General features: G+C 43.5%; 1 protein-coding gene and 1 pseudogene across 2 annotated transcripts in view; both read right to left on the bottom strand.

Moving 5' to 3' along the window:
- LOC310778695 (V-type proton ATPase 116 kDa subunit a 2-like) overlaps positions 1-4,736 on the bottom strand; it is a 54,938-nt pseudogene extending 50,202 nt beyond the window's left edge. The window contains exon 1 of the transcript in view: positions 4,545-4,736. The product of the transcript in view is annotated as a V-type proton ATPase 116 kDa subunit a 2-like (transcript). The remainder of the gene's footprint in view (positions 1-4,544) is intronic.
- A 47-nt stretch (positions 4,737-4,783) lies between these two features.
- On the bottom strand, positions 4,784-11,025 carry LOC310778350 (fasciculation and elongation protein zeta-2-like). Its single transcript, XM_083638748.1, has 5 exons — positions 10,912-11,025; positions 10,629-10,745; positions 8,450-8,582; positions 6,726-6,853; positions 4,784-4,920 (listed from the first exon to the last, which is right to left on the bottom strand). The coding sequence occupies exons 1-5, from the start codon at positions 10,984-10,986 to the stop codon at positions 4,912-4,914; spliced, it is 462 nt and encodes a 153-aa protein (XP_083494874.1). The 5' UTR covers positions 10,987-11,025; the 3' UTR covers positions 4,784-4,911.
- Positions 11,026-12,461: the final 1,436 nt, after the last annotated feature.

The raw sequence follows: 12,461 nt of genomic DNA, 5'->3' as shown, positions 1-12,461 counted from the left end.
CTATGGGAAACACTAATGTACAGAAGCAGACGTTACATCTTGAAAAGTACAATAACAAAATTAAAATATAGCCACAAGCGCCGATTGACGGGTGACCTGGGGATATATGAGACATAATAAACACCAAATAGTGCACATTTATTCACAGTTGGTATGCGCACAAGTAAACAATGTTTGGTTGAGATCCGGTGACCTGATGGTTTCCAAGCAGTAGTAGTAGTAGTAATAGTAGTAGTGTTGGTAGTAGTGGGACTGGTAGTAGCAGCAGTAGTTGTAATTGACGATTGTACAGTACTTAGAAAGGCGGAAAAAACACCTTTTTCAAGGTCAGTATTGAGATTTTGTCAATTTCTCCACAATGGCACCGTGAAAATGACTAATTTCATGAGAGTGTATACCCAGGGGTGTAGTGTACACACAACTGTCAGTCATGGTGTGGGATTATGGAGTTATGCGATTGTACAGTACTTAGAAAGTCGGAAAAAACACTAAATCTGTGTGGTCTAGACTGGAGTCGAATCGTGCTTTTATTTTGAAAAACTAGTCCCGGAAATGCCTGTTTTCCCACCTTGTTGAGCGCATCAACATGATAGTACCAAGCGAAGCTCCTGCTACGATCGTTCAATAAGGTTGGACTTTTGTGACATATTCAACAGTCATTCAATACGCTGTTTGTTGTAATGTCGATCTAGTATGGTAAAGTAAATGTGAGAAAGGATCGCTGAATTGTGACACTCGACTTTTTAGCCCGCTCCGAACACCGGTGAAGCAGCAGTACCGTTACAGCATGAATAGACGCGCATCAAAAGCCAAGTGGCGGCTGGCTTGACTGTGGTTTCGCAAACGATGGCTCAGTTGACCGCAGTTCTCCAAGCTAGTAGCCAGCTTAGACAAGCTAATGACCAGCCGATCCAATAGCTGATCCAGTGGGTTGCCAGCCCCTCCAAGCTAGTAGCTAGCCTAGACAAGCTAATGACCAGCCGATCCAATGGGTTGTTAGCCTCTCCAAGCTAATGACCAGCCGATCCAATAGCTGATTCAGTGGGTTGCCAGCCTCTCCAAGCTAGTAGCTAGCCTCTCCAAGCTAATGACCAGCCGATCCAATAGCCGATCCAGTGGACTGCTAGGTAAGACAAATCAATAGTCGGCTTCTCATTTCTCACTGACGGTCTCTCAGTTGCCGGTGCTGACAGATCATTGGCCAGATCCATAGCTGGCTTCGGCAAAGATATAGCCCCCGACGGCTTCTCAGTAGTCTTAAATTTGTCCCTTATGCTGCCCCATAACCCAATACCCAGAATGCCTTGCGGTAAGAAATGCGAGCGGGGTCGGGGGGAGGGAGGTGATGGGGGAGGGGCGCAGTGAGAACCTGGTGAGAACACAACAAAACTGCTGCCTACGCACAGTAGGAGTGTGTGTGTGTGTGTGTGTCGGCAAAAAGTTGCTGTCAGGATTCATGAAGTGCTTCAGTTCTCATAGAAGCCCCAGACAGCAGTGAGGTGGTGGCTTTAGCTCCCTTGCCTTTAGCTGCCTACAATTCCACAAAACCACCACTAGATGTCGGCATCGTCCCTCTTAAATTATCGAGCCACAGCAGACTGCAAACACGTCATTATTTTCACATCACCCTCCTTGGCTTGTCTGCACATTCGTGCAATTCATCAGTCACTTTTTCACCATTTTCAACCAAACATGAAAAATCTCATATAGTGTGACAAGTGTGTCCCCTGCACTTTTCCACAAAGTTTAAACTTGAGTAAAACTAAGAAAAATAAATGGAATTCTCCTCAACAAAGTAGCTACAGAATGATAACAGTCTATTTGTGAGTCTGCTCTTTTCAAAGTCCAGGCATAGTAGCCTATTTTGTCATTTCTGATCAGATTTCTGATTGTCCCACAAATGAAAATCATATGTTGTGACTGATATTTAAATGGTCAATTGTTTGGATACCCGTTGGGATGAGAGGTCCTTTTCTAACTAGGCAGTAGCCTACAGACAATATCTCAGGAGTAGCCTACATGGAAGGAATAGCCTACATGTCTCTTGTCTTTTCTCATGTTTCTTCAATAAATACAATCTTTTTGGCACTGCCACTTCAGTTATGTTTCAGTGTCTTTTGGTGTGATGCTTTTTTACATAAAAATTCTGAAGATCAATTACTTTTTGGTCATTATTACTTGCAAACAGGCCCGTAGCTACCATTGAGGACACCGAGGTCATGACCTCGGTATTTTCCTTTTTCCCCCCCAGAAAAATAGCCCCAGATCTATTCATCGGTCATTGATGTTTTAATGCGACAGTTGATCGGAAATGCAACAATTTGCTTCCTCTCTGTGTGCTATAGAAGGAAGAGAGATAACTCACATTCTCACAACATTCAGATTTTGCATTGAGGCTAGATTGGGGCTAGACTTTGGGGACAGTTCTACTGAAGTGAATGGGTAAGTAACTCCCCCGTAAAGTGATGTTTGTGTAGATGGGCCATTGTATTTAATTGAGCAGTATTCTGCCATGTGACCTGTATGCAGAATATAAATTATATTATATGGGGAGACATTTATTTTTTGTATCATTTTAAAGCAACAGCACAGTAAAGAGGATATTAATATTTAATTAATTAATTTAATTAATATTTCTATCCAGCCCCCCCTGGGCCCTTCCACGTCGCGTTAAAATGACCTGGGAGGAGAGAGAGGGGGAGAGAGACTGAGGGAGAGAGACTGAGGGAGATGGAGAGAGAGGAGAGGGAGAGACTGAGGGAGATGGAGAGAGAGGAGAGGGAGAGACTGAGGGAGAGAGAGGGGAAGAGACTGAAGGAGAGAGGGAGACATTGCGCACACGTCAATAGGGCAAGCAAGGCCACGCAGCAGGCGAGCTGGGGGCGAGGCCGCGCAGCAGCCGAGCTGCGTATGCGAGCTGCAGGGCCAGCTCAGTGAGCTGCAGGATGGGCAGCGGCTGAGCTAGCGAGCCTAGGAATCGAGCGTGTGTAGAGATGCCTAGTTATTACTCTAAAATAGCCTATATTTAAACATTTAGGACATGTCGTACTTTGTGTGATGATAAGAAATTAATACAAAATGTCATGAATTTGCATAAGGAAATGCTGGATCTCAAGATAGTAATGATAAAGAGTCGTGATAAAGTGAGGTACTTAAGAAAAACTTTCATGTCACACCATATGACAATTTTAGGGACTGATAAAACAAATTAGTGAAAAAATGCATATTCCAATACCACATATATTTTTGGAAATCTAAGAATTCGTATTACACAACTCTATTATGTGCAATATTTGAAGTAAAGAAAAACTTTTTTCAGGGCCCTATGCCAACCACCCATATACACATACAGTAGATGCCGCATGACTTGGTGGATCATACGTCAACGTCGGCGCCATGTTGGAGGGGTCAACCACAGCCACAGGGCAACTCTCAATTTAGCTGCATTCGACTCAATGAGAGATCAAAGAAAGGAGGGGAGAATTGGCCGGCGAGAGAGAGATTTTTCCTCATTTCAGATTCATATTAAAAGGAAACCCTCCGCTTCCACAGAATCATTTCACTTCAGAATGACAGGACCAGCTCACTGTGGCTGTCAGAAAGTTTCATGTCATTCTGATGTGGCATTTCAAAATAAAAACTCCCTAAACCCATTTCAGATTCATATTAATAGTGTCATACAATATAAGCAGCACAACCTGATCATCCTAATTTCAGTCCTAGAAACAGAGAGACATGAGAGAATGGCTTAAAAAGCAAATTATATCATTGCTAAAACAAAAACAAAAAAAATGTTTTTAATTGAATGAATCAGCAGATATTTGGAACATTAGAAAATAAAAAAATAGACATTATGCTATTAAAGACAAGCCATCCATTAGTGTTTTCCTCTAAATCACAACCTTTTTCAAGGACCCTAGTCCACATTAGGGCCACGGACCTCCATTTGATGTGATTTCTTCTGTAAAACCCAAATCTGAAAAGAGTTTATTGTGAGATTATGATTTGCTCCAGAATTCCATGACTATCTGTATTGAAACACGCTATCACTTTATCAGAACACATTTTAATTAATTTGTTTTGTATATAAAATATGACCTTCCAATGGTTTTAGCTTAGGCTATGCAGTCACACAAATCATCCTGTGGCCCCGCTGGGGTCAGATGGAAAAGTCAGGACACTCAGTCACTCGTGGACGTTTAGTGAGTTTAGTGGAAAAGGGGCCGTAGCTAGGTAGCTCGGTAGCTCGGGATAGGAATGTGGAAGAGAGTCTGGATTTGAGGGGTGCGTAGGGGGAATTACTAGGAGGATATGGGTGGTGGTAGAGTGTGTGTGTGTGTGTGTGTGTGTGTGGGGGGGGGGGGGGGGTGCAAGGAGGGGGGAGGAAAAAGGGTCCGTAGCTAGAGATAGGAAGGTGGTAGGTAGAGAGTCAGGATTCGAGGGGTGGGTGGTGGGAGTGGCTAGTGGGATGTGGGAGTGGCTAGTGGTATGTGTGTATAGTCAGAGATTTAGCAAGGAGAGCAAAGCAGCTGTGACCCCTAGACGATGTTGAACTCGCAGGCGGAGGCCTTTTCCTCACGGCAGCTCTCATCAAACCACTTCTCGTTGGCTGTGCTGGAGAGGACGGTGCAGTTCTGGCCCCGGCCCCCGTCCGGCTGCAGGGTGATCTCCGTCTCCCAGTTCTTGAAGCGCACGGCGGTCCCCGACTGGTCCACCCACTGGCCCTCTGTCACCATGTCGTCTCCTCAGGGCCCACGCTCTGCCGCACGTAGCTGTAGAGCTGGTCGTTCTCGTACCCGGTCAGAGGCGTGCTCAGGCTGCCCCCCGTGGCGATGCAGTCGTTGATGGCTGCGTGGTAGCTCTTCTTCACCGGGTCGGCCAGGAAACACTTGCCCAGGACCTTGGTGCCTCTCAAGCAAACTGAAGGTAGGAAGGTGAGAAGTCAGTGCTGTCCTTTCTCCTCACCACCACCAGGCCCGGTTTTACAGGGGTGCAAAAGCACGCATTGCACCCTTATTTTAATTGTCTGCATGCTCAGTTGAAAAGAGGGGTAAAAAAATATATATATATATATATATATATATATATATATATATGTCAAAATGTCAATGTCAGTGAGTTAACAATGGTGTGGTGTCTCCGTCTGTGAGTGAGTGAGTGAGGTGTCTGCGACTACGTGCAGCCTGCACCTCGAGGGCAAACCAACGAGGCACGGTAGAAATGGGCACTGCCAGTCGAGTGAACGAGCACGTGCGTGAGCTGCGTATGCTAGAAATACTAGAATAAAATAGTGAAATAGAATAAACCCTGTTGCAGAGTAGGAAATAGTGGGGAAAGCAGCTATACAGTATATAGAATAAAATGTTGAATATATAGCACACAACAAGTACAATAATATCAGCATGATAATGACTGAATAATCTTGTCACCTGCAAACATGACACATGTGTTGTGGTCCTGCCCTTGTCTTCAAGACTACTGGACAGTTATTCTCAACCATCTCACCAAGGCTTTAAACATAGTGTTAACCCCTTGTGCAGAAATAGCCATTTTCAGAACACTACCAGGACCTCAAACAATTAGGAAAACATCATTGGATATCATTGCATTTGCTTCTCTAATAGCACGGAGAAGAATATGATTGGAGTGGAAATCAGCCTCCCCCCCTAATGCATCTCTGTGGCTAAAAGACCTGATGATGTTTCTTAACCTAGAGAAAATCAAGTACAAAATGAGGGGATCAGCCAAGAAATGTGACTCTGTCTGGGGTCCTATGATCACTTACATCATACATGGGCAACATACGGCCCGCGGGCCGTATGCGGCCCGCGGGCGCCCCCTGTGTGGCCCGCGATGGAATTGCAAAAAAAAAAAAAAAAAAAAAAATTTTTTTTTTTTTTTTTTTTTACAGTGCACCTGAACGCAACATGCAAGATACCCGCTGAATAAGTGTCCAAATGTTCATGTCATTCTGGCCAATACTCTTCTGTTATAGCATTTCAGTCTGGAATATGGAATATCTTTCAATAATATTTATGACTAAAAGGCTAAAAGTAATCTCATGTGTAAGAAATGACTGTTCTACATTGAAGCTTTAAATAATTAACTTGTTGGTTTTGGATTTATTTAGCTTCAAGAGTGCATTTTTATTCTTGTGTGACCCTCAACACAGGCTTTGAGAATCCAGCCACTTAGGCTACTGATACTTATGCTTAAATTAACCCACTCATATTCTGGTTTATTTCAAGAAAAACATTTCGGCTAGTGGACATTCTAATTGGCTGGTAACTTTAAAATCTAGCAGCCATATTGGCAGGTGGTGAAAAAAGTTAATTTCAAGCCCTGCAGGCAGAGCAGGTTCACATAGGAGTGAAAAAAGGATCAAATATTGGTGGTTAAGACTGAATAATGACATCACAATTGTTACTTTAAAATGAGTTATTCCTCTAAACCTGGCTTCAAATGCCCCCAATTTTTCGCGCTGGCACCGTTCAGCCCTCAGCAAAGTCTGGTAGCGAGGACATTTTTGTGTGGCCCTCTCTATCATCAAAGTTGCCCATCCATGGGTTACGGCATGACAATATTTGTTCGGCCCCCGGCAACAATCTGGGTTTCTCATGTGGCCCCCCATGAAAAATAGTTGCCCACCCCTGACTTACATAGACAAATTGAAAACTTTATAAGAGATCACACTATTACTATACTGAGATGAAGCTGTTCCTCACCTCCTTCTCAAACTCCAGCTCGTCCCTGAGAGCCAGCTGCTGGACCAGCTCCTCCGAGAACCTCAGGATCGCCGTCTCCGTCTCCTCCAGCCGCTCATTCAGCTCTGCCACAGTCATGGTCCTCACCCCTGGCACACGCATAATATTTAATACAATCTCTTTTATTGTATATATATATATATATATATATATATATATATATATATATATATATATATATATATATATATATATATATTCAAACCAGCATGTATGTGCAAGTTTGTGCCACTTAGGAGAGAATTACTACAGTTGGCAAATTGTTATCTCCTCTGCCGATCTGGGGAGAGTTGTAGACTAGCACGTGCTTCCTCCGATACATGTGTAGTCGCCAGCTGCTTCTTTTCACCTGACAGCGACGAGGTTCCCCCGGCAGGACACAGCGTGTGGGAGGATCACGCTATTCCCCCCAGTTCCCCGGCGAACAGGCACCCCGACCGACCAGAAGAGGCACTAGTGCAACGTCTAGGACACGTAAGGGTTAATGCACGACGAGGTGTCCATTATCAGAAATTATTGGACGACGTGGAGGCGTGAACTGTCCGAGGCGAAGCCGAGGTCCAATCGCGAGGTCCCTCCGCGAAGTCCAATAATTTCTGATAATGGACACCTCGAAGTACATTAACCCGCTTATACCATGGTCACTTGCCAAAGAAACAAAACAAGACCATTCATTTATATGTTCATGCATTTTGCAATCAAAATCTAGTTTTCATAACCTTGGATATGAGTTGAGAACCGGCGAGACAAAATAGTCCCTTCGGCTGCTCAAGATTATCATTGGAGAAAATGGCGGACTAGTGCCCGCACCTGGCAGAATTTCTAGACCATAAACTAACTAATAATTTTGCCAATGTCTAAGAATGCAAAGCCATGTAACTGGCTGGTTAAACTCACATTCCAGGGAATTACGTTAACGTCTGCGGGTCTTTTAAGACGTAAGTGGCGCGTGCCGCGCTCGGAGTAGAAAACCATCTGAAGCTTTCTATGTTGGAGTCCAGGTATGTTTTGTACAAGGACATCTCTCAGTGTGTTGCTGTTAACTGCCCATTTCGTTGTTTTCTTTTTGTTGATCTCGTCTTTTTCCTCTTTGACTTGATTTGTATCAGTGATAGAGGCAGCGCGCGCTCTTGCAAAGCGCCTGGCTGGCTTTCTGCAAAGTTATAAACAGAGGTGGTTTGACAGTTGACAGCTGAGAGCCGGCTTCTGTCAGCTGACATTACAACATCTCCGAAAACGACACATAGCCGTTATTTTAATAAACTGAGCACACAGGGGTAATCTAAATAGTTAAATTTTTTTCTTAACTTATAAAAAGTGCCATATTAACCCTTAACGGTGGTATAGAGCTCAAATGGCTCTGTCGAGACCATGGCACATTGATATGAATGGTGAACAGACCATTTGCCTGGAACTACTTAGCTAGGTGTACATTATCACAAATTAATGGACACCCTGCAGCCAATCAGAATCGAGTATTCACCCAGACCTTTAATCTGGCTTCCCACCCGCAGACAAGGCCAATTGTGACTGTATGGATGCCCGACCAAGCCGGAGGTAACGCGGGGGCTCGAACCCGCGACCCTCGTGTTGGTAGGCAGGGAATGTACCGCTGCACTACCCGGACACCCAGACGATCTAATTGATTACACACAGACCATCCGCCCTGTTCATTGGACACTCACTGTCCTCGTAGCAGTTGCTGGTGCTGGAGTGCCGGATGTCCAGTGAGAGCATGGACAGGTCCGACCGAGACGGGTTCTGCTGCGCCTCCATGTCAGGAGAGTCCTGCATCATCTCCTCGATCTCCTCGATAACCTGCAGCAACACACAGTATAACATTGAGGGTCAATTCATGAATTAACTCAGCAATTCCAATTTAACTGAGGCACTGGAATTGGAAGAAAATTACAGGAAACAGAATTGGAAATTAATTGGAATTTCAGTTTTTTTTCCTCCATTCTGAGATTACACATAGTGTTATACTATATATTATCAATAGTGAATATCATAAAATGTTAAAGGTTCCTCTTAGGCGATACTTGATGCATGACACGTAACCGTAATACAGAAATTATGATTGAATACATTTATTTTGTTTAATTTGAGTCATGATTAGTTGGATTTATAATGTTTAGCACAGTGGTTCTCAAACTTTTTCATGTCAACGACCCTTAAACGGACACAAATTAGACCACAGACCCCCATTTGATCATAATTGTCCCAGGGTCCCCCATTTTTGCTTTGAGATGTTTACTACTGAAAGTGTACCAGCCGCTCCCTACACGCGCACAACGCACTGAGCGTAGGAAACCAAGTGTCGCACTAGGGCATCATCATCCAGAGCAGGAATACCACGGTCAAACAGACAGTGCGGTGGATGCCCCGCAGTTTGGTAATGCCCCTTCTAAAATTTACTCTCCACACGGCCAGTTTGGCATTTTGAATTGGCCACTAGGGATGTTCATTTTGAAAATTTTCCAAAATCGATAATCGGTGAAAATTAACGATCAATTATCGATTATCGATCATATTAATACTTAGAAAATTTTCAATATTCTTTTTTTTTTTACAAAATGAATGCCTATGGCAGAAAATACGAAAGACAATGTGTTCTCCTCAATGAACTCTTTATTTCAATGTGTCTCCTCTCCAACACTCTGCTGTCCCCGGCGCATGCCGGTGTGAATTCCCCATGTTTAAAACAGTTTTGTTGGCACAAACGCCCGTGCCCAGCCAGAAAACTAGAGACTATATGAAGCTCCACCTCGCGTTAGTCGGCTGTGCAATGGAGTGGGGCGAGGAGGAACGAATTCCACCCAAACCTAGTCCAATTTTTTTTTTTTTTTTTTTTTTTTAATAATTAAAAAATCGATCTAAATGCCACAGGATCGATTCCAATCCTTAACGATCAATTATCGATTTTCGATAATTGATGAACATCCCTACTGGCCACGGTGCCCCCTTAAAAGAAAGTTGTGGGATCTCCTTGTTAACTACATGCTACGCAGTAAACAAACTCACGTTTCCATCGGTCACATCTGTACAAGTGTGAGATTCCTCCCACTCCCGCAAATATGTAACGTAGCCTACGTAAATACAGTGTTGTGTAGTGGAAGCCGTCATCTTGCTCTATAATGATCAGAACGGGTGTTGTTCAAACTGAACATTTATTTCTTCAACATGCTGCAGCAGAAATGGAGATAAACAGCGGACTTTTCAGTCCATCTTGCAACACACTATTTTTGTAGTTAAGCTACTTCTCTGCATAGGGCAGATACAAAATAAAGCGCCTCTGCTTGTAACATGAAATAATTCAGGCATCTCAAGTAAAATATAACAAAATTACTATTGGTCTCACTCTGTCCATCTCTTTTTACAGTCTGACACACACACACACACACACACACACACACACACACACACACACACACACACACAATACATACATATATATAATTTGTGAGTTTTTCTTGGGACGGGGTGGGGGCACAATGAAAACATTTACGCTTAGGGCACCCAAATGGCCAGCAGCGGCGCTGCCCATGACTAAAATAGTCATACATTGGGTTACTTATGGATGGAATTATAGTGAAAATAAACAATTCTCCTTTTTGCTGGGGAGCTCATGGAACCCGGAGCCCACTTTGAGAACCACTGGTAGCGAGTCGAGTCAAATTCAATTTTGTTACTCTTGTCATTCCAATTCAATTGTAAATTCTGTTTCCTTACAGCTGGGTGACATTTCAATTCCAAGATTTGAATTTACTATGCATTCTCAATTCAGTTCATGAATGGCCCGAAACCCTGATCAACCAAACCCAGTGAACGTCAGCCCAGTCAATGAATGTGTCTGAAACTTACCTGCTCTGCTGTGAAGAGCGGCTCCACGCTGAGGCAGGAGACGATGATGGAGTGCATGTCCAGCTGCTCCCTCAGCCCCTCCTCGTCCGACAGCTCCGTGGCTCCATCACTCGCTCTCTGCCAAAGAGGATGGGGGGGATTTAATCAAAACCCTGAAGCTAGCACAATGAATATTTGAGATGTGTGGGATGAACTGAAAGGGCAGGAGAGGAGGGGTTGGATAGGAGGGGTAAATTAAAACATATATATGAGGCATGGAAGGGAGGGGTGTAGTCCAACGCACCGGTTTCTCTTCCAGGTTGAACATGAGGATGTGGAGGGAGCGTGTTCGAGACTGTTTCCAGTCCACCGCCATCATCTTCCCATAGTTGTCCGTTAAGGTGTTCCAGATTCTGTGGGGGGAATGAAAGAACACAACTCATGTCTTTTCCAACTTCTGATACCTGAACCTGAATACATAAATGTCCTGCTTTTAATAACAACATTTCAGTCAAGACATATCCACAGAAATATCCCAATCAGATGAAGCCATTCTGATCAGTAGGTGAAAAGTATGACACACTTCCGACCATAATGATAAAGCCACTGCTGCACTAACCTATTTTAGAGGACATTATTGTTTTAAACATCTGTTTATTGGTATTTTAGAACAGACAGTAAGCAGTGTTATATAAATATGACAAAAACAGTGGAGAATTTGCATACACACACACATGAAAACAATAGGACACACCAAAGGACTGTGTATTTATACAGCATACAGTCTAAACATCATCCAAGGTGAAGGTGTCTTATCAGATGAGGTGCTTGTCTTGAGTTGAAAGCAGCAGCAACATGGATATGGCTGTGTGACTGACGAGTCACTAATGGTCAAAAGTCCTGGCAGCTGGATAAACATTGCATTTCCTTTCATTTCTTCACAATAAAATGCTTTTCACTAGTTTGTCAGTGGAAAGCTTTTTTTTTTGCGTTTTACCTGTCAAGTTGTGTCTTTAGACTGTGTGCAGTTTCCCCACTTGAATGAGATAGATGCATCTACTCCAAATATTTTGCTGGATTCCACTCAATGAACCAAACAGTTGTTCCTTTTCCACCTTTTATTTTGGCAACTTTGGAAGTTTAGTTTGACAGTTCCTTTTTTTCTTCAATTTGTCATTTCCTTTAGCCATTAGATGTAGACATTTCTGCTCAGTTTGATTATCAGTCAGTTAGCTTGATCATCAATTAGTTTAGGTCATCAGTTAGCTTGATCATCAATTAGGTAAAAAACCTTTGAATAGAAACAGAAAAGAAACATTATATAAAATATGCTATTGCAATATAAATATCACGCAACAGACAAATATATGCATCTGTAAATACTTCAAAGACATTATGCAGAGCTGCCAAGTCTCACCCATTGAGAGTGAGAGTCACGCAATTTAACCTCTTCACACACGCACACGCCACACTTGCTATTTCACACGCTCATAAATGTTTCCCTCGCACTTCTTATATTTCCATAACTCGCTGCTTGCGGCTTGCCGTAGTTCGAGTCTGTCACAGGGTGAGCCCGCCCTATTCTGCCTCTGATTGGCTGACCGATATTCTTACCCTAACTTTAACCAATCATCAGTCCCCCCTGCCTACATCTAACCAGAGCCGTATAATAGAGGATGTTGCTATCGGATAGCGTCTTCACTTCACGTGAAGACTCAGGTAGGAGCTGGCATTTATACCCGTGAAAATGGCAGAGTGTTTGATGGGAAATGCGTGACGTTCGCCGGGCGCTAATGTGCTCAGTATGAGCGAGAAGCGCCCGGCTAGCGGGGTAAGTGAACAGCGTGGCACATT

The sequence above is a fragment of the Poromitra crassiceps genome (assembly GCF_964638095.1).
Source record: "Poromitra crassiceps genome assembly, chromosome: 6".
Taxonomy (NCBI): Eukaryota; Metazoa; Chordata; class Actinopteri; order Beryciformes; family Melamphaidae; genus Poromitra; species Poromitra crassiceps.
Note: the sequence above shows the minus strand (reverse complement) of the source record. Positions and strands in the feature narration are given on the sequence as shown.

Bases quoted from the DNA above. Each gene is read 5' to 3' on its own strand.
- LOC310778350 (XM_083638748.1), bottom strand. From the start codon at position 10,986: ATGATGGCGGTGGACTGGAAACAGTCTCGAACACGCTCCCTCCACATC. The intron at 10,746-10,911 runs GTGCGTTGGACT...CCTCTTTGGCAG, and splicing joins TCAACCTGGAAGAGAAACCG to AGAGCGAGTGATGGAGCCAC. The intron at 6,854-8,449 runs GTGAGTGTCCAA...TGCGTGTGCCAG, and splicing joins CAGCAACTGCTACGAGGACA to GGGTGAGGACCATGACTGTG.